This window comes from Balaenoptera physalus, assembly GCF_965194825.1.
Source record: "Balaenoptera physalus genome assembly, chromosome: 4".
Lineage (NCBI taxonomy): Eukaryota > Metazoa > Chordata > Mammalia > Artiodactyla > Balaenopteridae > Balaenoptera > Balaenoptera physalus.
In genome coordinates, this window is record NC_138891.1 from 76,440,042 (window position 1) to 76,466,607 (window position 26,566).

Here is a 26,566-nt window from a genome sequence, read left to right on the forward strand (position 1 = left end):
GAGGGTGAAGGTGAGGTCTTTCCTCAGTGTGACCTATCTGGTGACCTTTGTAAGCTTTGGTGACTTCCTCTGAAAGGAGAGTAATATCTGCTTCAGAGAATGGTTGCGAGGACTGATCAAGAGACAGGTATAAAAGGCACACAACACTCAATAAATGGAACTATAACTATATTTGTATTTCTTCAATCCCACTTTGTCTAAATAGGAAATCCCCAATAATTATGCTAAAAATTCCCACTTAGTCTGTTCATAATATAAATATGTAGTATTTTTAAAATGTGTCATTAGTCATTGTGTGTATGTTCCTAGAGATCCCTAGGAATGGTACAGGGATGTCCTTTAGAAAGATAGCTAGTATCATGTCTCGTACAGGTAAGTAATCTTTTCTTTTTAAAATTGGCTTTAATGTGACTAGAATATTCCATGTAAGAACCGCACACACATTGAAAAGAATGATGGGAACTGAAGGATGGCTACCCCTTATTGATTCTCAAGTATATGTCAGGTCCTGTACTAGGCACACAAATTAATCAAGCTGGCTCTAAAGCCTGAATATGTTTATTGATACAGGCTTTGCATTTCCTATGAACTCTGGGCAGGGCTGAGGATAGAAAGGAAGAGAATCGATTCAGTGACTGAAGGCAACTTGGAACAGCACTGAGGTGCTCTCCTTAGATTGTTATATGTCAGAGAAATAATGCACTTGTAGTTTGAGCCATTGTACCATTAGATCTATTTGTTAGAGTCAGTAGATAGCAGCTTAGCTTTCAGAAACGAATACAACCACTCCTTAACTTACCTATTTCCTAATTCTGGTTATACCGCTGGCTCTGTATGCCTTATCCTGTTCTAGGAGCAGGCCCAGGCCAGGCTCAGCCACTGGGAAGCCCAGGCTGCAGGAGGAGGGTCAGGCTCACCTGTCTGACCTCCGCCTGGAGGTGCCGCAGTTGGAGACACTGCTCGAGCCGCTCATGGGTCTGCTCCGCGTTGAGCTCCAACTCGTGCTGCTTCTCCTGGAGAAACTCCAACAGCTCTTGCACCTGGGCTGCCAGATCAATGTCTTTTTCACAGATTAACTCAATTCCTGATTTAAACAAAATGTAAACCATTAAAAACCAGGTAGTACCGTAAAGACTACATTGCCTTCTATATGCACATGAAAGCTGGAATCTGGAAATAGCCATCACCAGCACCCTCCCAACTTCTGCATATCCCTCAGTGAAACTGGATAGATCACCATAACGGGTCTTTGGGATGCTCAAACCATGCCTTCTCTTTTGGATTAACTGATCCTTTGTCAGGAAACAACTCTTCAACAGATGATCAGCTCCTTATCAACTGGAGTCCAAGAGGTGGTTCTCTGGATTCCATCCCAGACAAGGCCGCATACAGCAGTCCCTGCGGGGCAGTTTTCCTACACCCAGAATATTCACAACCGAGCCTCTGGATCACATTGGGAAATACAAAACAAAGCCCCAAAGACCCTGTCTCAGGAATTTCTGCCAAAGGCACACTCTCTTTTAGCTGGTCAGATGCAATTTACCATTGGATGCTAAGTCCATTCTGAAGAGAATAGTTGGCCAGTGGTGATTTTCTTAGCCCACTATTTAGGTCCCCTAAAAAAGCAACTCAGAAATTCATCACTGCCACCACCAACACACCTGCCTGATACAGTGGGGGCATATAAGGAAAGTCTGTACACGCTAAAGGAAATTCATTTCTAGAAGCAAAAATAGTGTTTTATATAAGAACAATATGGGAGAGTGGGAAATTTTTTTCTGGTGTTACATGGTAATAATTTCAGTATCTTTTCATGTTTATTTTTTCTGTCAGTTTCATAATTCCAAGGCCCAGCTCCCGAAATATCTGTGGGAGACAGAGAAGAGAATGACTTGTTCTTTTAGCAGTCAACCCCCTCCAGTTACTATCTGCAGTTACCAAGGGGATGAGGTAGAGCATCTCCTTGACTGAAATAAAAAAATAAGAAGAAATACAAAATTTCTACCTTTGCAGTGCTAGGCAACATGGGATGACCCTTGGCCTCCATGTTTACTTTTTAAAATGTAATTTAAGATCCACCTGCAGAAGTGGATCCCTGTTTCCAGCCACAAGGCAGATTTTTTCCAGCTCGTTTCCATCCTGCATGCATCTCTGGTGTTTAGTATGCTGGGCTTGGGCAAAGTGTCTTTCTGTGGGAAGCTCATGGCTTACCCATGCCACATCACACGTAAATGGGCTTTCTTAGCCTGGTGCTTCATCAAAGGGACCAGCCACCTGCTTAGAGGACCATCCAGAACAGGCTCCCTGCCTGCCCTGAGACTCCAGCCTTTCATTTTCATCTATCTTGCTTGATATTTTTTTTATGTGAGATGAACACAGGAAACAAAATAGGTGAAGATGGTGTAATCAGGCTAAGAACGATTGTTTTATATCCACTTTTCTTCCCTTCCTCCAGATCCACATTCCTTCACCCCAGAGTAGCTTCCATTTTGGAAGAACACAGGCCTTTTCTTTCCTTTTATGACACAAGTACAATTATTTGTGGCCCATTATTTTTACGTATATCTGTTTCCCCCAGACTGATGTTCACTCTTGATTAATTCAGTAAACATTAACATTGAGAATTTGCTATGGGCGAGACATAATCACTCTGCTGGATACCGGGAACGTAAAGAGAAGAAAGGAGCAGCCCTACCCTCATGCTGCTGGCGAAGCTACGGGAACACAAGTAACCCCAACAGAATTCAGTATGCGCTAGGATACCAGTATAATATACAATAGTTATCAAGCTTTACTGAACTTTTACCATGCTTGTGTTTCATCCCACTGCATCCTCACATGACTCCATATGGTTAGGATTCCTATAATTGCCATTTTTCTGAGGAAGGTGAAGCTTAGAGAGATTGGGTAACATGCTCAAGGACACCCAGGTAGTGAGACGTGTGGCCGGGATCCCAACAAAGGAAATCTCCCTCTCTCCTGGCTGCACCCTTAACCTCTATGTGCAAGGAGAGGAGTGATCCTCACAACCTAATTTTTAAAATAATTAATTAATTAATTTATTTATTTATGGCTGTGTTGGGTCTTTGTTGCTGTGCATGGGTTTTCTCTAGTTGCGGTGAGCAGGGGCTACTCTTTGTTGCGGTGCGCGGGCTTCTCACTGTGGTGGCTTCTCTTGTTGTGGAGCATGGGCTCTAAGCACCGGCTTCAGTAGCTGTGGCTGGAAGGCTCTAGAGTGCAGGCTCAGCAGTTGTGGTGCACGGGCTTAGTTGCTCCGCGGCATGTGGGATCTTCCCGGACCAGGGCTCGAACCCGTGTCTCCTGCATTGGCAGGCGGATTCTTAACCACTGTGCCACCAGGGAAGCCCCTCACGACCTAATTTAAGACTTCATTTAAATGCTGGGACTGGGTACTTTCCAGGCACAGTAAATTTGAAGCACCATTGCCACAGACTCCATCGAGTTTTCACTTAAAAACCTTGCATAAAGAGAGAACTTGACGCCTTAAACCACAAAAGCAACACATGCACAGGATATGCAGCTCCTGTCTTATTCCTAAGGTCATGGGTGACAGTCACATGGTTGGTGACATTAGGGAGAAGACCTGGGCCATAACCAATGGGGGTAGTGAGGCTGAATCATGGCAAGTGAGAACTGGAGGGGACTTTAGGAATGAAGGCCTGCCTGTCACACTGGACAAAAGAAGAAACTAAGGTCTACAGAGAAAGAACAGGGACTTCCAAAGTCAAAGTGCTTGTTGGTGGTGCAGCTGGACCTTGAATTCAGCCAGTGGGTTTACTCCAACTCGACTCTTTCCAGCAAACCCTGCCACTTTCCAACTTGAGGCCCAGTAGATAACCCTAAACAATGAGCAAGTAAAGAAACTCCCTATTTTGCCAACTATTCCTAAGGCTGATGTTGATTTAAACAAGGCTTTTGCTTTGGTTAGGGTTGTTGGCACATCAGGCGGATTTAGCAGGACCTGGCTGAATGTTACAAACTTCATACCAAAAAAGAAGTGTAAGGAAATTCCCTACTTCTCCTATAAAAATCCAATAAAAATTATTTACTCCTATAAAAATCAAAGCATAAGCCCTAATTATTTTAGCCTGGAGGGCTAAATAGCAACCAAATTCTTAATTTTGCTAATTGTCCTTTTTCTGAGACAATAGTTTATTTTACCTCTAGCTCAAATATAGTTCATTAGACAGACAAGGTAAGTGCCCAACCCATTTATTGCCTCAGTCCTGTGTCTCTGAAGTACTGCCTTCCTTGGCCACCTAGGTCCTCGGTAAGGCCCACTCTCGGTCCACCTCCAACCTCCACCCCTGGACCCCAGCTCTGGCGTGTTGCTGCCCTCCCTTCTTCCAAGCCAGAGATGAGGTTGACGCCTCCTCTGCAGGACAGGCACACGGCAGCAGACAGAGAGAGCTTCCCTGAGAGCCCTGAGGCCTCATGGGCTATGCCAGACTGAACAGCCAGCTGAGGAGGAGCAAGGGAACAGCCAGTCCCAGCAGAGGCTGAAGAGGCCAATCAAGGCTCTTTTGACAAAGCTCATTCCTAGAACAGGATATGTGGGGGTGGGCAGCCCATCTGCTTGGGGTGTTTTCACCCACTCAGCCCTCATGGTTAAGGTGGCTGCCAAGCACAGCCAGTCTTCAGGGACTGCCAGCTCCTGGCAGTCTTTCCGTTACCAAGGATACCGGCTCTTGGACAGAGGTGCACTTGCCCAAGGTCACGCCAGCATCCTGCTCCTGCGTGCCGCAGGTTTTCAAGGCAGATGAGGCGCTCCACCTGCCAGACATGTCCATACTGAGGGACGAAGGGCTGGGGGATGAGCATCCCTGCAGAGTGTCTCTGCACAGCCTCTCTCCTAGGTACTATGTCTGCGTTCTCTCATGGTTCCCCATCTTAGTTGGATAGCGGGCTATGGCGAGCATCATGAGGACAAGTTGTAGGGTGAAACCCTGAGTCCAGACAAGGTTCTCAGTCACAGTTTCCCCCTTCCCTAATAAGGCCTTGAAAAGGTACAGCTGTGGCCATGAACACTGCTTCTCAAACTTTAACATGCACATGATTTACCCGAAGATTTTGTTAAAATGCAGATTCAGATTCATAAGTCTGGGATTCCGCCTTTCTAATCAGCTCTAGAGTGATGCTGGTGCTGCTGGCCCAGGGCCCACACTTTGAGTAGGTCCCGATCAGTGGTCCTAGCTTAGTGCATCAGATTCACCTAGAGGGCTCACTGAAACAGATTGTTGGGCCTCACCCCCAAGAGACTCTGACGTGGCAGGTTCTAGGGATGGGCCCTTGAACTTGCATTTCTAACAAGTTCTCGGGTAATGCTGATGCTGCTGATCTGGGGCCACATTTGGAAGACGTTGTCCTGGGGCACGTCATAGATATCAGCTGCTGTGATTTATCCATCAAGATGAAAAGCAGTGGTTCTCAGCCCCGGCTGCACAATGGTATCACCTGAGGAGCTTTTGCCGATGCCCAAGTCCCATTCAGAGGTGTTAGATCAGAGTATCTGGGCATTGTCATTTTAAAAAAAGTCCCCAGATAGACTATGATGTGAATGAAGGGGCTTCCTGGAGCTGTGTGGAGCATGGGCTGCACCCTGTAAACAGGCCTGGGTCTCACAGGCAGCTGCAGCCTGTTCACAACAAATGAAAATTCAAGGAAAGATTACGCTGACCAAAGTAAATAGAATTTACTAGATTGTCTCTCCTCTGGTTAGAAGTGAAGTTCCTTTGAATGTTGCTATGTCCTCTATCAGGTCATTAAGAGAAACACAGTACCCTAAAGTCAAGTTTGCCTGCTAAAGTCTGCCTGACAATCTCATGATTTAAATATCCTTCACAATCAGCAGGGACATGGACAGACCATGTTTTAAAGAGTTGATGGCTTGAGGCCCTATGTGCTTCTTCCCGGAGGACCCGGGTGGGTGGCGGTGTGGAGACCTGGGTTCCGGCACTTCACTGGTGTGAGTGCAGATCAATGACTTCTTCTTTCTGGACTAGTTGGACGAGGGGACTGCTATGGCTCTCTCCGGTTCTAACATCAAAGGCTGTTCTAGAAAGTGGCAGGTGGAACATTAAGTGTTCGTGGACTTGTTGGATAAACAGTGAATAAATCCTGAGCAGGAAAAGAAGTCAAGCCTGGGTAACTTGGCCATGTGTTTTCTGAGAAGTTATAAAATGATATGACCTCGCCATAAGCTTTGTCAGTACTCCTTACACTCAAGCACAGACAGTTTTAAGAAAGATGAGGACTGCGAGGCGTGGACTGGAATGAGGAGCCGGCCGTGGCGGCGGCGGACAGGGCAGGAGAGCGCGCGGGGCACGGGCGTGGAACGGCGGCATCTGTACATCTGAGTGCAGCTCACGAGGATGCCTGATGGCCTCTGCAGCCCACCTGGTTTGTTTCTCCACACCACCATGTTTTTGGATCTGTGCTGATTTCCATCACTGGTTTTTCCCCTTCTCCCCACAGCACCAGGAGAACCTGGCCCTATTCCTATTTTTATCACAGTCTAACTGGGCAACCTCAGACAAACAATTTCAGCTCTCATGCTTCAGTTTCTTTTTCATTAAAATGGGGTCAAAAACCTCTCTTCCTTGTCCCTGTGGGAAGAGAATGAGGGAGTGGAGCGGAAGGGCTTGTTGGAGTCAAGCTGCTGCCCTTGTCTCCATCATCTCCCCACCGGAAGCAGGAGCATGGGACAGGTCGCCTACCTGAGGCCTGGACCTCCATGATGTACTGGTGCAGATCCTGGCCCTGCTGGATAACCTCGAAGGTCATGTTGTTCATGGCCAGCTTCCGCTCCGTGTGGCGCTGCAGCCGCTGCTCCGCCAGCGTCAGATCCTCCGTGTTGAAGTCATTCATCTGCCGAAGCAAGTCCTCATTCCAGGCATCTAGCTCTGCCGTCACCTGTGAGGGAACCACCATCAGTGCAGGCTCACTGGTCCACAAGAGCCTTGTTAACTAACCCAAGCTTCAGATCTGTCTCTACTTTGCATCTCTTTTCTGACCCCTAGATTACGTTTAAGCAATGGTGCCATGCACCCACGTATGCATGCCTTTAAAAGTGTTCTCCCCGTGTTTCAATGTCTACAGCAGCAGCAAACACTTACATGATGGATTATGGTTTAGAAAGGTTTTCACACTCCATCTCATCCTACCCCCACAATAACCTGGAGAGGCAGGCAGGGTGGACATCCCCAGGTCCATCTCACAGAAGAGGAAGCTGACGCTCACTCACACAGATGGAATGCTTTGCCCAGAGTTCACCTTGCTCATGAGGGGCATGACCTGAGGACATTACTCAGTTCTTCTCCTGACTGCAAAGACTTTGTCCACCATACCACAACTGTTGTTGTAAAGATCTCATCATTGGAGAGGGCCTCAGAAATTAAGTACTGAGTCTAACTCTTTTCAAGAACCAGAAACAGAGGGCTGAAGAATCCTGGTAAATGGCCAGAGGTTACACAATTGGTTAGACCCCAAACCCAGGGGTCCCGATCTGGTTCCCATGTTCTGTTGTACAGTATTCTGTCTGCTACAATGGCTGACACCAGGAAGTGGTAACAAAACAAGGTATAAATGTATAACTTACCTCTAGAAATCCAAGCAGATTAAACTCTATTGAGGCATGAATGAGTCTAATGAAGACTGAACATGTAGTGAAGGAAAACCTTGCCCTAATGTGACTTTGCTAATTGGTTATTGCGCTACACCTTCACTCACGTGATGTGCCCTCGTTTACTCGCAAATACGTGCCTGCAAATAGAGACTGAATCCTATACTTCCTTTACAATCACTGCTATCATCCACATAGTAAGAACTCAGAAGTATTGAATTGGATAATAATTCCACCTGATACGTGAATCAAATAAAACCTTTTCTAAAATGGTTTTCAGGTCTGTTATCACATGCTACCCCTGTGGTAGCCCTGTGAAGGCAATGGCACAGGTGCTGTCACCCTCTTTTCTGGGAAGAGGCAATGGAAGCCTCACCCCAGATCACACAGTTGCAGTATGGCCCAGGCAGCCTAAGCACACGGCCCAGAGCCCAGCTTAGTGATTTTCATCATGCGGGGTCTCATCCCAGCTGACATGTGGCATAACCTTCCCATATTACCAAACACTGCTGTCCAGGAGCATCAGGGGACAAAGAGAAGGAAAGATGCAGCTGAGAGATGGTGCTGTTCCATGCTGTGCCGGGGCCATAAAGGCTGGGATGGGAAAGGCAAGCAGTCCCTTGTGAGGGGCTGCCATCCAGGGCACAGGATTCCACTCTTTGTCTAACAGTAAGACTTTCCTCCACTGAAAGTGCAGTTTCTCTCTTTGAAGCAGAAATGGGGAACTGTAAAAATATTACCTTCACTGTCGTGGGTTCTCACCTCATGCCGCCACCTCTTTGCAGGTCAACTAAGGGATCCACCGAGCTCATCCCGAAAACCTAGTACCTACTTATTGTGGGGAGCCCTTGGGGATCTTGGGAACAAGCAGGTTGGTAGGCAAACAGGTTTTTGTTATATCCTGTCTTTTTTTTTTTTTAAGATTTTTTTTGGTGTGGACCATTTTTAAAGTCTTTATTGAATTTGTTACATTATTGCTTCTGTTTTATGTTTTGGTTTTTTGGCCACGAGGCGTGTGGGATCTTAGCTCCCCGACAGGGATCGAACCCGCACCCCTTATATCCCATCTTTGAAAAGCATTTCATTATCTAACTAGAGAAAGGAGTTAAACTGAGAAAAATAAGAGAGAGAACTTATAATTTATAAGAGATAATTTATAGAATGAATAGGCCTTTGTAGACTAGGCCTATAGCTATGTTTTTCCTTCCTGTATTTAAAAAAATTGAAGTATAATTTACATATAATAAGATACATAAATTTTAAGCATTCAGCTCTATGAGTTTTGACAAGTTTAGTTACCGGTGTAGCCATCACCAAAAACAAAATATAGGACCTTTCCATCACCCTAGGGAGTCATCCTTTCCAGTCAGTTCCTGCCCCTGCCCCACTTCAGGTACCATTTTCTGATTTCTATCCTCACAGATTCCTAGATTCCATACAAATGAAATCATACAGTATGGACTCTTTCATGTCTAGCTTCTGTGTTCAACACACTGTACTTAAGATTTATCTGTGTTGTATCAGTTCATTCCTTGCTACTGCTGAGTATTGTTGCATGGTATAGAGATACCGTGATTTGTGTATCCATCCTCTAGCTGGTGAACTCCTGGGTTGTTTTCAGTGTTTGGCTATTATGAATAAGGCTGATGTGAAAGTTCTTGTACAAGTCTTACTGTGGACACTGGTTTTCATTTCTCTTGAGGGTCACTTAGGAGTGCAATTGTAGGGTCATAGGGTAAGTGTACGTTTAACATTCCCAAGAGGAATTTCGCATTCTCTGTGAAAGTTCCATTTGCTCACCATCATTTGGTATTATCAGTCTATTTAATTTTAGCCAAGCTAGTGGGTGTGAAGTGATATCTCATTATGGTTTGAGGTTGTATTTTCCTGATGACTCATGGTGGTGAGCACATTTTCATATGCTTATTGACCGTTGGTACCTACTTTTAGAAAGTGTTGAGTTTTGTGCTCATTTTTCAAAAGCTAGGTTATCTTTTGATTATAGATTTGTAAGAGTTCTTAATATATGCTGGATATAAGTCATTTATCAGATAATATATGGAAAATAGCCCAAACAAAATTTTTAGTCCATTTCCTTGTCTACAAGCTTAAGGAAAATAAAAATAAGAAAACAAGCATGAAAGGAAGAGTCTGCCTTTTCTTTACATTTTAGTTTTTGTTTTGTTTTCATGAAACTGAGTCTATGAAGAAGCTGTTTGCTGCAGGAAGATCCCAGAGGGGCCCCAAGGCCTGAGTCTGTAGAGCAGAAAGGCAAGTGTCGAGGGTCCTGGTTAGGGCAGAGCAAAGGTGAGGTGCTTTGGTTGGGAGAGTGAGGCTCAGAGGTCTGGTATCTTGGGAATCTGAATCTAAAGCAAATGTGAAGTATGCCCAGTATTCTATATCTGGTGTTTCTATATTCCTTCCTTCCCCTTCTCCACCCGTACCTCCCAATAGCATTGAGCTGAAGGACCCAAGTCTGTCATGAAGCCTGAAGAATGAGAATTTCAAGGAGCTACTCAATGCAACAGCCTGGCTTCCAAGTCTCCCTCCCTGGGTCTACACACTCTTTAGTCTCTCTGTGTCTGACTCTCTTCTCAAATCCCCAAGAACTGATGCCCAGAGCCTTGAAATAGTCTGATTTATGAATTTCGAATGTCGGCTGGAGTTTAAATTATTTTCTTTCCTGAGTATTTTCTGTTTCCTCAAGGAATATTCTGTCATTGGTTTCCCTCTCTCCACCTTCTTTCTGGGGCACAAGGTTGGCATATAGCAGGGGCTCTTTCTTTTTTTTTTAAAGAAAAAAATTTGTTTTCAAACCTGAAGCTTGCTTTACAGCTAATGAACAAACCTAGCTTTCCGGCCCCATCTCATGCTCTTCTGTTATGTGAACCAGGCATCTGGTTTACTCCCTGATCCTGAGAGGTAGCTCTGCCCTCTCCAATCACCTTCTTTGGTCCAGCAGCCCTGAGACGTCCTTGTCCCTCCTCCCAGTCTGCTCAAGTCCTCACTGCCCTTCAAAGTCACCCCTCTGGCATGAAGAGCTTCATGACAACCCCCAGAACCTGACATTTTTCTCCGGCTTATCTCATAACATGGCACATGGGCTAATTTGCTAACACAGAGACAAAGCCATGAAAAGAAAAACCTGCCTGGGGATTAATCTGGTGATCTAACTCCATTTGGAAAAGAAACCTGGAAGAATTTGTACTAGGCAGAAACTAGGGCCTGAACCAAATGAGTGAAAGATGGAATAGAAAGTACCCCCAGGGCATTCAGCTTTCAATCAACCTATTTTGCTTTCTCCTTCCACTCAATTAGCTCCATCTCGGCTCCTGGCTCACTCAGCTCCTCTCTGGGCTCCAGTGGCCTCTCTCTGCCTCACTCTTTTGAATTAATTGGCATGTGAGGATATGAGATACATTGGCAGTGTTTCTGTTCTAACAATTATCTACTCTAGAGCCACAGCCATAAGGAAAATCAGAGAAGGAGGTGAACAGGAATTTAGAAAGGATAAGAGGCAGTGGGAAATGGGAAGACACTTCAAAAAGAAGCCCAAAGCTTTCCTACCAGATGAGATTCACTGAATCCAGTATTCTGCGGTCAAAAACTGACCCAAGGGACTTGGTTTAGCAGTAGCCTTGGGCTCTGTTCTCAGAAAGCCCTCTTCACTGGCTCCTCCCATTTTCTGGGTCCTTCCCAGGAGTTATGTGTAGAGAATGCTTTCTCCCCTCAACCCCAAGTGTACCTGCCTGAAACAGAACTCACCTGTCCCTCTCTTCCCACTTCCTATGGCCTATTCCCATCACCTTAGCTCTTTATTATCAGCTGCAAAGTTGGAAATCTCACTGTGTAGTCCTTTTCTTCAGATCATTTTTAGATGCTGGTGATCATGATGAAGATGATGATCATGGTTAAAAGAAGATTCTACCCTGAATTATGCATTTATTATGGGATAGACAGTGTTAAGCATTTGATTTTCTTTTATTTCATCCTCATAGCAACTCTAGGAGGAAACGAAGGCACACAGAAGTCAGATCATTTGCCTCATGGTCTCAGAGCTGGTGGTGGCAGAGCTCAGCATTCAACTACAAAGTCCAGGGCTCTTAACCACGGTGTCATATCAACAGAGCTGGTCCAAGAACTAACTTCAGGGGATAGCTTTCTTTTTATTTTTCTCACTTCAGAGAAGTGCCTGTTTAACCTTTCCCCTGTTTTCTTCTCTAAAAAACCCCCCACAAACTCCTGATAACTCCATTTTCTTCACTTCACATGAACCTTTGAAATTAATCATGTGCTTTGAACAGATCAATAAACTGTGTGTTTGTGACCTTATATAATGCCAGGAATAGTTTACCCATTCAAAAAAAAAACCCACAGAGCCTTCCCCCAGTAGGATATTTTTGTTGAAGAGTTGGTAAGTTTAAAAAATTCGGTGCTTTGTGACCACCTAGAGGGGTGGGATAGGGAGGGTGGGAGACACAAGAGGGAGGAGATATGGGGATGTATGTATATGTATAGCTGACTCACTTCGTTATACAGCAGAAACTAACACACCATTGTAAAGCAATTATACTCCAATAAAGATGTTAAAAAAAAAATTGACACTGAGTATTTATACTCAGTATAAAGGTCACGTTAATCTATCTAGAATTCTCTGGTTTCCCAGGGGCCTTTGCCATGAACAGGAGACACATCTGCAATCCGGCATTGGGATGTGAACACTGGGACAAAAGCTGTGGCAAAGAGAAGTGTAACCTGCCCTCTGCATGGGCACGTTCTCTGTATGGCAAGCACAAATGCCTGTGGCTCTCACAGCAGTTACGTGAACACTCAGGGATCGCCTAATAGGATTGGGTAACAAATTCAGAGAGAAACAATGGGGGAGAATAAGCTGGAATGTTTGCTTAAAATCTGGATGCAAATACATACACATATGTATATGTTTATACAGCATATTAGTATCGGGTTGGCCAAAAGGTTCGTTCGAGTTCTTCCATAACATCTTATGGAAGAACCCGAACGAACCTTTTGGCCAACCCAATATATATTATTTAGGTATTTTATTAATAATAACAATGCTGACTACAATGTATTAAAGTGTTTATTAAGTGCTAGGCACTTTGCTAAAAATGTTCTATGTGTTAACTCATTAAATCCTTAATAACCCTATGGGGACTGGGAATTATTATTCTCATACCTATTTCTCAGATGAGGAAACCAAATGAGTAACTTGTCTAAAAATCACACAATTAGTAAAGCTGGTGAAACAGGGTTTCAAACCCAGGCACTCTAACTCAAAATACTGCACACTCAATGACTGCACTATACTGCCACTCAGCAAAGTGTGTGTGTGTCTGTGTGTATCAACACTGCATATGTTATGTACATTAAGGTCCAGTCCCATTCCAACTAACAGTGGCGAGGAAGGATCCAAGGCATTTCATTGTGGTAAGATGCTCTGAAATACATGAGCTGTCAATTGCAAATGAACATCTTTCTGTTCTAAATATAATGTCATTATTTGTATTAAAACGAGAAAAGCGAAAGCTAAATATTCTCCACTGACCTACAAGTGCTGGCTGATAGGGAAAGACATATTGCAGCCAAAGAGACAGTCTCACTGCATGGGAAGGGCTATTTTATCTATAATGGGTATGTACATTGATATGCATTACCACTGTGAAACTAAAATAAACTAAATTACCAAAGTCATTTGTTCTTCTTGTCTAGTCTAGTGTTAAGTTTTTTTCTGTTAATCAATTTATAAAATGATGAGGATTAGTGAATTCTAATACAGATTATTTTAAAAGTATATCATAGAATTTCCCTCTGTTTTAGAAATATATATAACCTGTCTAAAGAGTTAAAATATTTCTTTATGTAGCTATAAGAAAACCTTTGAGGATACTGCAAGAGTTTTCTGGAAAAGCAGAAGGACTTAGCAGTAAAGATATCCACTCAGTTGTTTTTTGATTTTTGGCAAAAAAATGTAAGAACATATTGCAACACTGTAACTGATGAGTTCCAATGTTCGGTCACCTAATTTCTATTCCAATTGGATAATTTGGATAATGGAACACAATTTTTATGACCAAGTTCATGTTCTTTTTTTCATTATCATCATGATTAAGACTGAGATCTTTTATAATCATGACTGATCTTGAGTCTTTATTTTGCCCATATCTTTGCCTCTTAATCAGTTTGAGACTTGTAGGACTCTATTCTGTTTTCAAAAAAATCTCTCCTCTGTTGAAGAGCTCCTATGATGTATACTGTTCACCCATTCTAAAACTTATCAATGCTTGAGTGTCAGAATGGGTTTTCTCCTGTGAAAGCTAAACACTGAGTGCCGGAGCTTACGTCATTTCCTTCTACTGAGTTCCCTGTTACCTTTACCAGAAAGGAGAAGCAGACAGCACTTGAACCTTGATAATGTCACCTGACTTCAGGGCCACAGCCCCTTACCCACACCATTACAGAATGATCTGAAAGCTTCCATCAGGGATCTTTGATAATTTGCCCAAAACAAGTGACATGCCGGAATACTAAAGCTGTGTAAATAATCCTTTTTTTTTTTTAAAGGAAGATGTTAGGGGAAACTCCCAATGATCCTGAAACCAATTTGACAAAAGTCTAGAAGAAACTATCAAATAAATATTTTGTGAGAATTTTGGTTTACTTTATTGTATTTATTCTGCATTTCCTTTGCAAACAATTTGGGGTACATTTAGAAAATGCTGTAGGAATCCCAAGGGAACCCACAAAAATTGACCTCAAACAGATCTCATTTTCTTTCTTGATATAGTTACTAAGTTGGTGCATTTAAGGCATGTTACAAACATGGAGAACAGCAAGGCTTTGCAGAGTCTCATACTGTATCTATGGAGGAAAGGGCTATGAAATTGGACTAGAAGATGATGTGGCCCTTTGACGGAATGACTGTGCAGGCTCATGGCTGTGTCACCGAAGGAAAACTTCCAGTGAAGCACCACAGAGTCCTGCCTGACCTGGCCAATATTTCAAATTGTTGAAATACTGATAGCAATAATAAATTAAATTTATTTTGATAGGCTGAAGAACTGGGCCTAAAAAAAAAAAAAAAGTAAAATTTGAAAGGAAAAATACATAAAAAGCTTTCATTTAAGTTAAAAAAAAAGTCAGTGTATTGGAAGCACGTATCTTGAAAAGACAACCAGGGGCTTTTAAGGGAGCACAAGCCTCAACAAGGCAGAAAAGGCCCCTGTCTCCTGGGCTGTGCTGGGAGAGCGCCAGGGTCCTGGACACACAGCCCCCAAGGGGTGTGTGTAAGCCAGCCGTGGCTAACTATAGCCCAGCCAGCAGGGGGCAACCAGGAGAGGTACAATGTGTACCCAGAAAGCAGCGAGTACATCGGAGCTTATGTCCCACAGAAAAGGGCTGACAATAAAGAGAAGTAGTTATCGAAGTTTTAGAGTCAGAGGGGACTGCAGAAATAACTTACACAATCTCAACACTTTTCAGATAAAGGAAAAGAGGTCTGTGATGAACATTTTCAAATATTTTTAAGGCTGCCAAATAAAAGGGAGCAGATTTGTTCTGTTTTTCCAGAGAACAGAACCAGGACCAAAGGGTAGAAGAGTGGAGATCTTGGTTCAACACAATAATGAGATCCTGAGCTCCCTCCTCTCCCCAACCCTGCTTCTGGGCTCTGGAGATATTCTGGTAGAGGCTAGATGGCATCCTTCAGAGATGCCAAATCCTAGCCACCAACTTTTACCTGTCCTCCAGGTGTCATCTCATTGGGAAACCTTCCACGGGCAGCCTGAGAAAGCTAAGCATTCCTGTCTCAGTGTTCTCATCAAGCTGTAAGCTCCTCTCTGTCATAGAATGATCACATTATAGGATGGTTCTATTTCTATGGTTCTCCCCAACTAGCTCACTGATAGCAGGGGTTGTTTCATCCTCAATGCCCAACACAATTTTTGGTGCATAGTAGGTGCTCACAAATGTTTATCAAGCTGTATTGATAGTAGGTGCTCACTAAATATTTATCAAGTGTAAAACGTGAAAGGCCTCTGCATACAACCAATTGCAGAGTTGAGACCATCAGTGCAAATTACAATCAGCTTTCGCTCCTCTGGGCAGAATTTTCCTCCTTGAAGGCCATTTTCCTCAGCCTCAGCCTGGCCCCAACTTGTCCTAATGTGAACCCCATGCATTTATAGTTTGCTATTCCATTCCTTACCTGGGTTAATGATGCAGATTAATTTTCAGGTACATTGAGAAAACTTTGGTTGTAATTATAGAGTCAGAAATTTAAAAGAAAGATCGTAACTGTGGCCTATTTTTTAGTCCCTTGTATAGAGTATCTTTCTTGGTGTCATTCCTAGTACTCTCCAACATGGGTATGCCCACCCCAGGGGATACCCAAGATTATCCATTGATAACAGAGAGAAATATTCTCTGTATATAAATAAGCATATGTATGTGCATATATATTATATGCACACATATTTGATCAAACCAATAAAAAAGATATGACGTTTCCCCGGACTTTCATAGGGTACTGACACCGGAGTCTCACTCGGAACACATGGCAGGTGATGTGGTGGGCAGGGCACCTCAGGGACGGTGGAAGGACCACAATGCAGAGGGGCGGACCGGCTCATTTGTTCAGTTGCTTTCAGCATATTTCAAATTATTGCTGTTTTCATGTGCCCAGTTAAATGGACTTACCTATTATCTAGTTTTAACTAAACTACCCTTCACAAAAAGACGTGGCTTAACACGGTTCCTCAAAGAAACTACAGTTTGAAGATAATACTAAACATGAAAGCACAAGAGAACTTTGAACTCTTTGGCAGCCACATGATGGGGTAAAGAAACAATGACAATCTAATCAGGTCTGTCAAGAAACCAGAACCAAAAAATAATTGAAAATTATCAAGAAGACTATTTGAAATACGGAACTACAACTTCTAATGAAAAAGTCAAACTTCACCCTAAGGGCACAGTCAGTTTTGAGATTATTAGTGATAGCATAACATGTATATAATTTATAAATTAATATGGATGCATATATAGGGGGTTGCAAGTTCAAAAATATTTTATTGAGAGAGTGTCTAATCAAAAGAGTTTGGAGACTGCTGTCCTGTTCCTGCTTCTAAAAATATTTTTTTTATTTCTTTCTGATCATTCTGATTAATTGTAGAAAAGGTGAAATGCATGGAGTTATCAAAAACAAGAAGAAATCATCCATATTCTTACCACCACAAAATAAACATTATTTGCATTTGGTGAAGTGTCTCTTCCATTACAACTGTTTCCTATAACTTATCTTTCATAGGCGGCTGAACTTACAGGGAAAAAACTTTAAAGAGCATCATGTTCCGCTATGGGTCACTTCATCTAGTCTCCAGGGAGTCTAAGAAGGAGTGTCAGGAATGCAGCTGCAGTCCTGGTTTCTGAACACTTGCCTAATACGTCTGGGATAAGTTTCACTCTCAGCGGGCATACCCCCTGACCCCATCCCGGGTATACTCTGGAGGCCATATAATTGAGTAAAATGAGACTGGTGCCGCAACTCATGTGTTAACCTTAATTTTAAAGTTAATTAGCCCATGCCAGCCATCAGTGACATGGTTAAGGAGTCACACTTAGATTACCCAAATGTCAGGGGAGCAGGTCAGCTCTGGTTTTCAGTAATCCCTAGGAATTCCGAGTATGTCCATCAAATGCCTTCCTTTAGGAAAGGAAACCATAGCTGTAGGTCCTGCAGTGACAGCCTCTGCCCTGGCTTATATCAGCTCCAGCATGGCTCTCATTACAGAAACCACCCTCAGTTTCACACTCTGAATCTTCTCTAGAAGTTTGCCCTTCATCCTCACAGTGAAACCCTAGCTGGTATTTGAAATAATCTCATCACCCTCAAAAATAACTTCTGACAATCTGACTTGAAGGAGAAATTTTCCATAGGTTTGGCAGGATTTCCATTTCTGTCTAAGATGAAAAGCAGCATTTCCCCAAGGTTTGGGCCACATCTGAAATGGGGAACAAGACCCCTTCTAAAACCTGGGTGCAGAACTAAATTTTTATCACCCTCATTTTTATCTCCCTCATTTGGTCTGTTTATTATTTTTATCTCCCTTATTTTATTAGACCCTCATACTACTTCCCTACTTCTGGTTTGCTGCATACCAAGCTGTCCAAGTTGTTGTCAGGCTGGGAGGGGAAACATTTATACAAACAAAGGCTGAGAAATGCAAATCCTACAATTTAAATATCAAACTCTTCTACTGCAACATTTAAATAGGATCCAATTTTAAAGTATTTGATTTACAATCAACTTTTTAAAAAAAAAGAATATCTTCTTACATATGCTTTGGATTGGAAATGGATTTTCCCAGAATTACTGCAGGCAAACACACCGGAGTGATGCCCCTGGCTGATGTCAGGGGTACAGTTCAAGTGGCAAAGTGAAGCTAACTGACCTGTTCTGGAAATAAACCAGCAACCCAGACCTCAAACCCACAGCTGTCTCATCAAATAAAGCTTAAACATCCAAACCCTCAGGTTATTCCCTCCCCCTTAAGCATTTTTGATGTGGACCTGGAATGACAGGAGAGTAGATAAAGAATACAACAGTCAAATCCCCACACCTGCTAACATAATTCCCCCATGGATATACTCACTCTCGGTGGGTGAGGACTGTGGGAGGGCCTGCAGCCAACACTGCTGCAACCAAACATTACCTCTGTTTATTTCGGTGAGTCTCACTCCCAACTACCAAAGAATAATAACTCATGCCCCCTCTTTCCTTTCTTTATTACTTTTGTCACCCCACTTTCATTCCTTTCTGCATACCAATGTCTCTAATTTTCCACTGGCATTTTCACTGTTCTTTCAATATATGTTTTAATACTGTCTGCCACCTGAAATCCCTTTGAGTGTAGATTCAAGATAAATTATAAATAAGAAATATAAATAAATTTACTTGAAGTTATGGAATGAGTTGGAAGGATAATCGAGATCTAAATTTAAAGACTTATCTTTTCCTTTGTTTCAGAAACTGTCCAGAAAGCACCTTTTAGAACATGACATCTTTAAGCAAAAAAGCTGCAGTGGCTTCCAGGAAGTCAGGATAGCAGTGAAGAAGGGAAAGGTCATTAAGAGAGTCAGGGATAGGAAGGATTGCTTTAGGACTGCTTTTTGTTTGGTTGGTTTTTTTTACATTTCTGATTCTCATTATAAACATTTTTGGTCTCAGGATTGAAGAAGAGGGCTTCTGTTGCCAGGACAGTTTTCTGATCCTGCGTGGGATTGTGAATGACATTGGCATTGGGATATCGGAGCATACAACATTTGAAAAAATAGTAATTTTCCTTCCAAACCAGTTCCACAGAAGTTTCCACAAATATTGTTGGGAAGATCAATCCCAGACCCCCAGAAGTCCCAACTAGGAGGAGATGGTTGGAATGCAAAGTAAAGTTTTAATGAATGGTAGAGGGATAATTGGTTTTCCTTCACAACACACCAGCCAGGAGCAAAGAGAAGATATAGCTTTTAATTTAACCCTTTGCCATCCCTGAAAAGGACAAAGCGCCATAGGTGTTGAATACTCTTCACACCCCAGAAACCCTACTGGCCTGGCTTTAGTTACTGTGTCAAAGCAGAAGATAATAAAAGGTGGATATTATGTGGGGCAGACAGTATTAATAGGCATCACAAAGAGGACATAAATATACCAGAACAGCGGATTCCGACCTTCCCAGAATGAAGTGAGGAGCCAAGGAAATGAACCAGCAAATGTCCTTCACATATGCTTACTTTCTTAACAAGCAGAAAGCAAACTGAGGATTCGGGTCTTCGTTCCTGTGGCTCCTGACTTCCTGGCTGCTGTGTGACTCCGTCTAATCCCTGATCTACAGTCACCAGCTGAGGAGACCACCTACTTTTAACACCTTCCTACTCACGAAGCTATAGAATCCAACAAGTCTGCCTCAGTCACCAAACAGCCAACTCCGCGGTCTGCCAGGAACCAAAGTGCCAAGTAGGAGTCCAATGCAAGCCAACAAAACCCTTCTCAATGGAGTAATCCCAGACAGACAGCGAGGGGAGGGGCTCTGCTTGGCAGCCTGGGTGAGGGGGAATGGAAGGAATCCAACACGGTGGAACGCGAATTTGCTGATTTCCAGAAACATATCATGATGCATAATCCCCTCCCATCCCCTTAGGCTACTGCGCAGCAGTCCTTCCGGTTCCCGGGGCACTGCCCTTGGGCACCTCACCTGCCCAGCACCGCCTCCCCACCTGTACCTCAATGGTGTACTGCTCAAAGATGCGCAGCTGCAGGAAGATGTCCAGCTTGATCTTTCGCTCATGGAACAGCTCCTCCATCTGCACCTGGGCGTCGTCGAGCTGCTGCAGCACCGATTCGATGTGGCTGATGGAGCTACCGTGGGGCGTCTTGTTGCTAGACACAGCCGAGTCCCTGTGGCAGAGCGGGGGAGAGAAGGGAGGGGCCTTGACATGTTAACAGTGACAGAGGGGCCTTCCTCGTCTGAGTGAGGGGGACGCGAAGCTACCGTGAGCCTGGCACTGTCTGCGTAGTAGGTGAGCCAAAGCTACTGTGCCCTCTTTGGGGTTCACAGCGCTATAGCTCTAAGGCTAGCTGCTGTCCTATTCCTCAGGCAGAATTGTGACGGGATCAAATGAAATAATGCATGCAAAAGGGCTCCACAAATGTTACAGAAATCGAATGGTTCCATACATATATGTAGTCTAATATATACATATTTCAAGACACACATACACAAATACACATATCACAATACATATGGGTAGATAAATTAAGGCATATGTAAAAAAAAAAAAATCCTTCCTAGTTTTACCTCACAGGATCATGGTTAAAATGAGATCATGGCTGCCAGAATTATTCATCTCCTTTGTAATTCTATGCCAAAGTTATGGGCTGGTGTTATTACACAGGCTTCAAGCTATACTTAGGAAAGCATGGGGTCTGGAGGCTGCAAGCCTGGCTTAAGTCCCCCTCTCACATATATGGGCTGGTGACCTTGGGAAATCACCTCCCTGAGGCCCAGTTGCCTCCTGTAAAGTGGGCTTAATAATCCCTGCCCTACTCACGGCACAGTTTGCTGTTAAAGAAGATGGCATGTGTAACCGTGCTCTGTGACCAGGAATGTGCTGTATGAATGAGTGTTAATGCTGAAAGGACAGTGACGTGTCAGGTGCTGACTGGAGATGGGTCCAGCTGTGGAGTAGAAGCTAGGGCACAAGAGGCTGGACAACCAACAAAGGCTTCAGAGAGGATGAGCCCAGAATTGGGTGTTAGAAGAAAAGGATGAGCTGAGTAGATGCGAGGGGTGGGCTTTCTGAGCAGAGAGGGTCTATACAAAAGAAGCAAGGGGAGGTGGCATGCCATAGAGGGAACCAAAGGATAAACATATTGATCTGCTCAGACAAGTGAGGTGATGGTGACACCTCCAGAGCCCATTATAATAGGAAAACTGTGGAGTTCAAGAAGTTTAGATTCTACAGGGCCTTGATTGAGTAAGCTAGAGCCCTAGAACTTGAAATAAACAAGCACATTCATTATCTCATGATACCTTAGTTTCTGACACAGTTTAAGAAGTCAGAGGGGAAAATCATTAGTTTTGAATGGTCTCATCAGCAGCCTTTCTGAAAACCAGGTCCTTCTGGCCTGTGTTTGTCTCAGAAGCAATGGTATCTGGGTTCACACTATTTCTAGACGGAGCATAAAGCCAGTTTGTCAAGAGCCTCCCTGTCTGTCATCTAGAGAGCTTCTGATCCCTGCCTTCTCACCCTGACCTACTTGGGCATGAAAGCCCATTGCTGCACAGCTTCCCCCAACTACGAAAAGAACTCAAGAGGAGTACTCAACACTGTGCATTACGCATTTGCTGAGGAGGGCGGATACGACTATTCTTTCTGACGGCTCCCCTCAGTCTTTCTCTATCACCCGGCTTCCAGAAGGAAGAGGATGATTTCTGGTCACTTTGTTCAGCATCTCTGTCAGTGTCACATTCACTAGGAATCATAGAGATGATATAAAAACCACCTTAGGTGCTTCGGTGATCAGTGCCAGAGGAGTCGTGGAGGCCTAGGGAAGATGTGTGTACTGGTATGTGTGAGGCATCCTGCCAATGTCCACTAGGCATCGTTTGCTTTTTTTCTTTGCCTGGTCTTGATATCAGGGAGGGGAGTCCAGGCTAGCGTCAGACTGGTGGGGGGGACGAACAGTTGCCAGTAGTTCTTGTCACACGCCTGTGGTCCTCTCTGAAGTCCATGGAACTTAAACTTGTAGGACAGGCATCAGCAACCTCATTGCCTTTACCATCACTGAGTAGCCTTCAGCCCTCAGGTATGGCGCAAGGTTGGCAGGGGATGAGAGCGAGTGGCACCTCCACAGACCCAGCCCCGCAGAGAGGCTAGCCAAGCTTGTGAAAAGTATTTGGAGAGAAAATGCAAAAGCCATCACATAATTCTAGAGCTGACAAGCTCCTAGAGTGAACCCCTTAATCACACAGACAAAGCAGCTGAGGCCCAGAGAGGTTAAGTGGCTGCCTACTATTTGGCATTTTCTTCAGAAGCAAGTAACAGAGGCGTTTCCTAGGTAGGCAGACAAAACTGTCACGTATTATATATTCATGACGGTGAACTGGGGGAAGAAGGGAAAGAGGCTGTCTCGTTGGTATGCAAAAGAGGACTCAGAACATCTCATGTGCATGTTTGGAATAGAAATGATTAATCCAACAGAAAAGCATGCCAGGGCCATCTTAAGGTAAGCTCTCATTGTTTATTTAATTGGACAACTGGTATGAGGTGGTGGGGAAGCCCTCTCCAACTGAAGTAATTCCCTCTGGCTCCAGGACTGTCCTGGGACTTGTTGATGAGATTATTTCTGTCCAGAGCTGGCAGAGGTCCCAGCATTCAGTGACCTGAGGATACAAACAAGTCCCCGCAGGCAGACATCATCAGCGCCATCAAATCCTATTTACACAGCACCTGGGCATAGGGCTGGTTGCTGAGGGCTTGCTCAAGGCCTCATGACACTTTACCTGAGGAGCCGATGCCCTTGACAGGGACAGGAAACTAGACACTGATGACAATAGAAAGGAGGCAATGGTGTGGATGATTCTAAATGAATATAAGGTATCAGGTAGGATTTTCTAAGATTCCTTCTTAGTTATTTTTGTTTAGGGCAATAGAGAAGGAGTTTTATTTTCTGGGTAGCAAGGAATGGTGGAAAGGTCATATGCGGGTAAGTGGAGAGCAGAGTGGGACACATCACACACTCCCTACATTCTCACAGGGCCAAAGGCAACCGTTTGGGGTTACATTTCACCAACTGGAGCACTAGAATTCAGAGGCAGCCTGAGAACAGATGCCAAATAACACTATATTCCATAATGGCTATTTCTCCATATGACCAAATATGCCATCATTCTTAATGAAGATACTATTTATTTAAATTTGTATTTATATTACTTATTGATCGCTGAATAATGCCTTCAATGATACATAATGCTTTGAAACATCAGAGCTTTTCCATTGACTATTCCACTCTAAATTCAAGTTGGGTATGGTGCAGACATTTTTATATCTGACAGATGGAGAAACCAAAGCTCACACAAGACCACAAAGCTGGCTGCGGCTGAGCCAAGACCAGAACATGATGACTTATCTCGCATCTAGTCCGAGGCATTTCCCACTGGAAAGCACTGCCCATGCTGACCTGGCCTCGCTGGGCTCCCCCAGGGAGGGAGGCGCTGACCTGAGCTGCTGGATAAGGTCTTCGCCCTCCTTGATGACGTTGAGTGTGGCATCCAGAGTAGCGGTCTGCTGCTGCTGGAACTGCTTGATCAGTTCCTGGACCGCATCCACAGAGTCTGCACAGACATCCTCCAGCATCTCCTTCTGAAGGTCTTCCATCCATGTCCACAGCTGCGGGGGAGAGAGCAGAGACTCCACTCAGGGCACGTGGGAGAGGCCAGGGCTGGGGTTAAGGGCAAGAGGGTGGAACTGAGGTCACCCAACCTACCCTCAACCAGTCAGTGTGGTATCAGACTGTCCTTCTAATCAGCACCCCTATGGGTCAGTTTGCATTTCTGTATTTATATTCACTATGCATCTCTGTTAAGTTTACTCCATTAGTGTTGGCATTCCTGAAGGACAGGAATGACCCTCAGCCTTACTTCCCAGTGGTTTAGGGAAACTGTGGTCTTAGAGCAGGAAGCTCACTCATTTTTGAGTGACTGGGAAGAACAGGAAACTGGTGATGGACAAATATTATTTCATCTTTCATAAAGGAGGGCTCTGCATACTTCCTCCAGGTAGCTAGATGCTGATTCCTAGAAATGTATCATGATTTTACAAATATGTAAGAAAGAATGTGACGCTCAGTAAGAACCAAGTGAAGATTAATTAAGAAAATGTGTGCTATGCTAAATTATTTTGTTCTTTTCAGGATTGCTTGGTTGGTTAGAAAGTTGAATGCTAAAGACGTAGCTTATCTTAATTTCAATGTAACTATGAGACATTTCTCCCATGATATCCAAGATGATGAAATGCAGTCAGGATGATATTACTGGTCAGACAACTTTAAAAGAGCTAAGTATAGCATTTTGAATGAAATAAGTACTGGAAATGATGAGGAGTTGAATTGAATTACTGAAAACTCATTTATTAATAGCTCTTCCTCATACTGAAAATAGATCTCCAGTGGCCTGCCACAGTGCTCCACTTCTAACTGCTCTCATTGAGCATTTTCATGAATTGTAGCGGGAAAGATGAGTCTGATGTTTGCTTAGAAACAAGGAATCTTCACTTGACTAGCAGGAAAGATAAGCTCATGGCTCTACCAGGAGAAAAGCCAGTAGAGAGAAAAAATTCATAGAAGGAGCCAGAAGATGTGGATTGTGGCCTCTGTTCTTCCTATAACTTGTGGTGCCTTTGAGTAAATCACTATACCCTTTGCTCTCCAAGACTTCGTGTGTAAAGTAGGCTGGGGAGAGCATAAAATAAAATGGTTAGTTACCTTATGGTTCTAACATTCTGTGAGTTTCCCATGTTAAAAACATGGATAAATATTCACCTTAAGAATACTGTTTCATCTTGTTGGTTCTCAGTATGATAAATCATGGTATGGCCTTTGGAACAAGGGATTAAAAAAAAGACAATAAAGAGAGACAAAAATAGTCTTCAGATCTTGGACAAGTTATTCTTCGTTCTTTAGAGAGGAAAGGCCCTCAGTGTGGCAGAAGAGGTTGAGTTCACAAGATTAACAAGCCCTCGAGGTAGCAAATAAAGGGGTATAAAGAATGTTCTTTTTGGACAGGTGAAAACCTCTCTGAGCCTCAGTTTCCTAATCTACAAAATGGGAAGAATAAGATTTGCCCTGCTCACTTCAAAGATTATGAGAAATAAATTATTTACTTATTATCAATGCTTTAAATAAACAAATAGCATTATCAATAAGCCTATAACACTGTGATGATAGCTATAAGGAATACGAATTAATATTATTCAGTATTCCTGTCATTTAGTAGCTTGTGTCTGGTTGTAATTAATTCAGTTTATTTTCTTTACAAATAAGTTTTTGTTGTAAAACACAAAACAAGTTTTCCAGACCATTTAAGCTGGGATACATATTCCTACAGGTATGAATGTATATATTTCAAACCAGTATGAAATTAGGAAGTTCAGGATATTGGTCACTATAACTTAAAATCACTTCAGACTTTCTGGCTGTCATTTTGCCTAGAGCAAAACCATTTTCCAGATGTGCTGAAGTCCTCGGGTTTGAGATAACGGAGTCTCTGAAAAATTATTGTATAGAGAGGCAATATAGCATAGTGGTTAAGAGTTTCAGACCCCACACAACATTGTAAATCAACTATACTTCAATTAAAAAAACGCAAGAAAGAAAGAAAGAAAAGAAAAGAAAAGAAGGAAGAAAGAAAGAAGGAAATAACGAAACGGTTTCAAACCCCAGTTCTACCACATATCACCTATATAACCTTGAGTAAGTAACCTACCGTCTTTGCACCTCAGTTTCCCTTGTCAATAAAATGGGAACAGTAATAGTTCTTACACCCACAGAGTTGTAAAGATTACTAATAAGTTGATATATATGTGTGTATGTCTGTGTGCATATACATACAAATAAGTGAGATATATGTGTGTATGCAGATATATATACACACTCTACATTTATATAACTTATATATATACCAATAAATATATATACATATGTATTTATTTGTACACACATACACAGATATCTGCACACAGATGTATTATATCACTTAGAAACAGTGCCTGGCGTATAGTAAGTGCTACGCAAGTGCTAGATATTATTATATTTAAAAGATATTTTTCATGCAAGCCACCTCTAGTTCCCACTAGAAGTCAGAGGGAAAGTTTGAAATACTCCTTCATTTTGAAATTGGCAAAAGATCAATACTGGATTTGATCTTTCAATATGCTAAGATGAGCTGGGCCCCTCTTTTCTGTTTTTGCAGCTTTGTCCTGGAATATCTAAAGAAAGCTTAGAGACTGAAAAGTCTAGATATTTCTTAAAAAAAAAAAAAGGAAGAAAAGAAAAGACTATGTGAAGAGAGAGAGAGAGATTAAAATTGTGGACAGGAAGCAGGGCACTTAAGAAAAATAAACTCAATGTGCTAACGGAGGACAGGCACTGAGATGGAAGACTGCTCACGATGAGGCTGGCACTCCCGTTACAGGAATAAGAGACAGAGGACAGAGGCTTACAGATATCTTGAGGATTTTATTTTATTTAGGATAATTTTATTCTCAGTACCATCCTTAAGCTATTTTAATGGCTTCACAGCTTGGAGTTCCTTTTTCCCCCCTCTTTAACGAAAACTTGAACACCTCTGGTGC

The 26,566-nt window shown here is 43.1% G+C and overlaps 1 protein-coding gene across 8 annotated transcripts in view; it reads right to left on the minus strand.

Annotated features, from left to right (window-relative positions):
- KALRN (kalirin RhoGEF kinase) overlaps window positions 1-26,566 on the minus strand; it is a gene marked incomplete at its 3' end in the record, with an annotated part of 654,541 nt that overhangs the window by 281,150 nt on the left and 346,825 nt on the right. For 6 of the 8 annotated variants that reach the window (XM_082458482.1, XM_082458476.1, XM_082458483.1 and 3 more), the window contains 4 exons: window positions 23,397-23,605; window positions 19,937-20,111; window positions 6,738-6,933; window positions 918-1,084 (listed from right to left, as the gene is read on the minus strand). In XM_082458482.1, coding sequence (XP_082314608.1) covers window positions 918-1,084; window positions 6,738-6,933; window positions 19,937-20,111; window positions 23,397-23,605 — 747 coding nt within the window. The remainder of the gene's footprint in view (window positions 1-917; window positions 1,085-6,737; window positions 6,934-19,936; window positions 20,112-23,396; window positions 23,606-26,566) is intronic. The other 2 variants (XM_082458488.1, XM_082458487.1) reach the window with 1 other exon arrangement.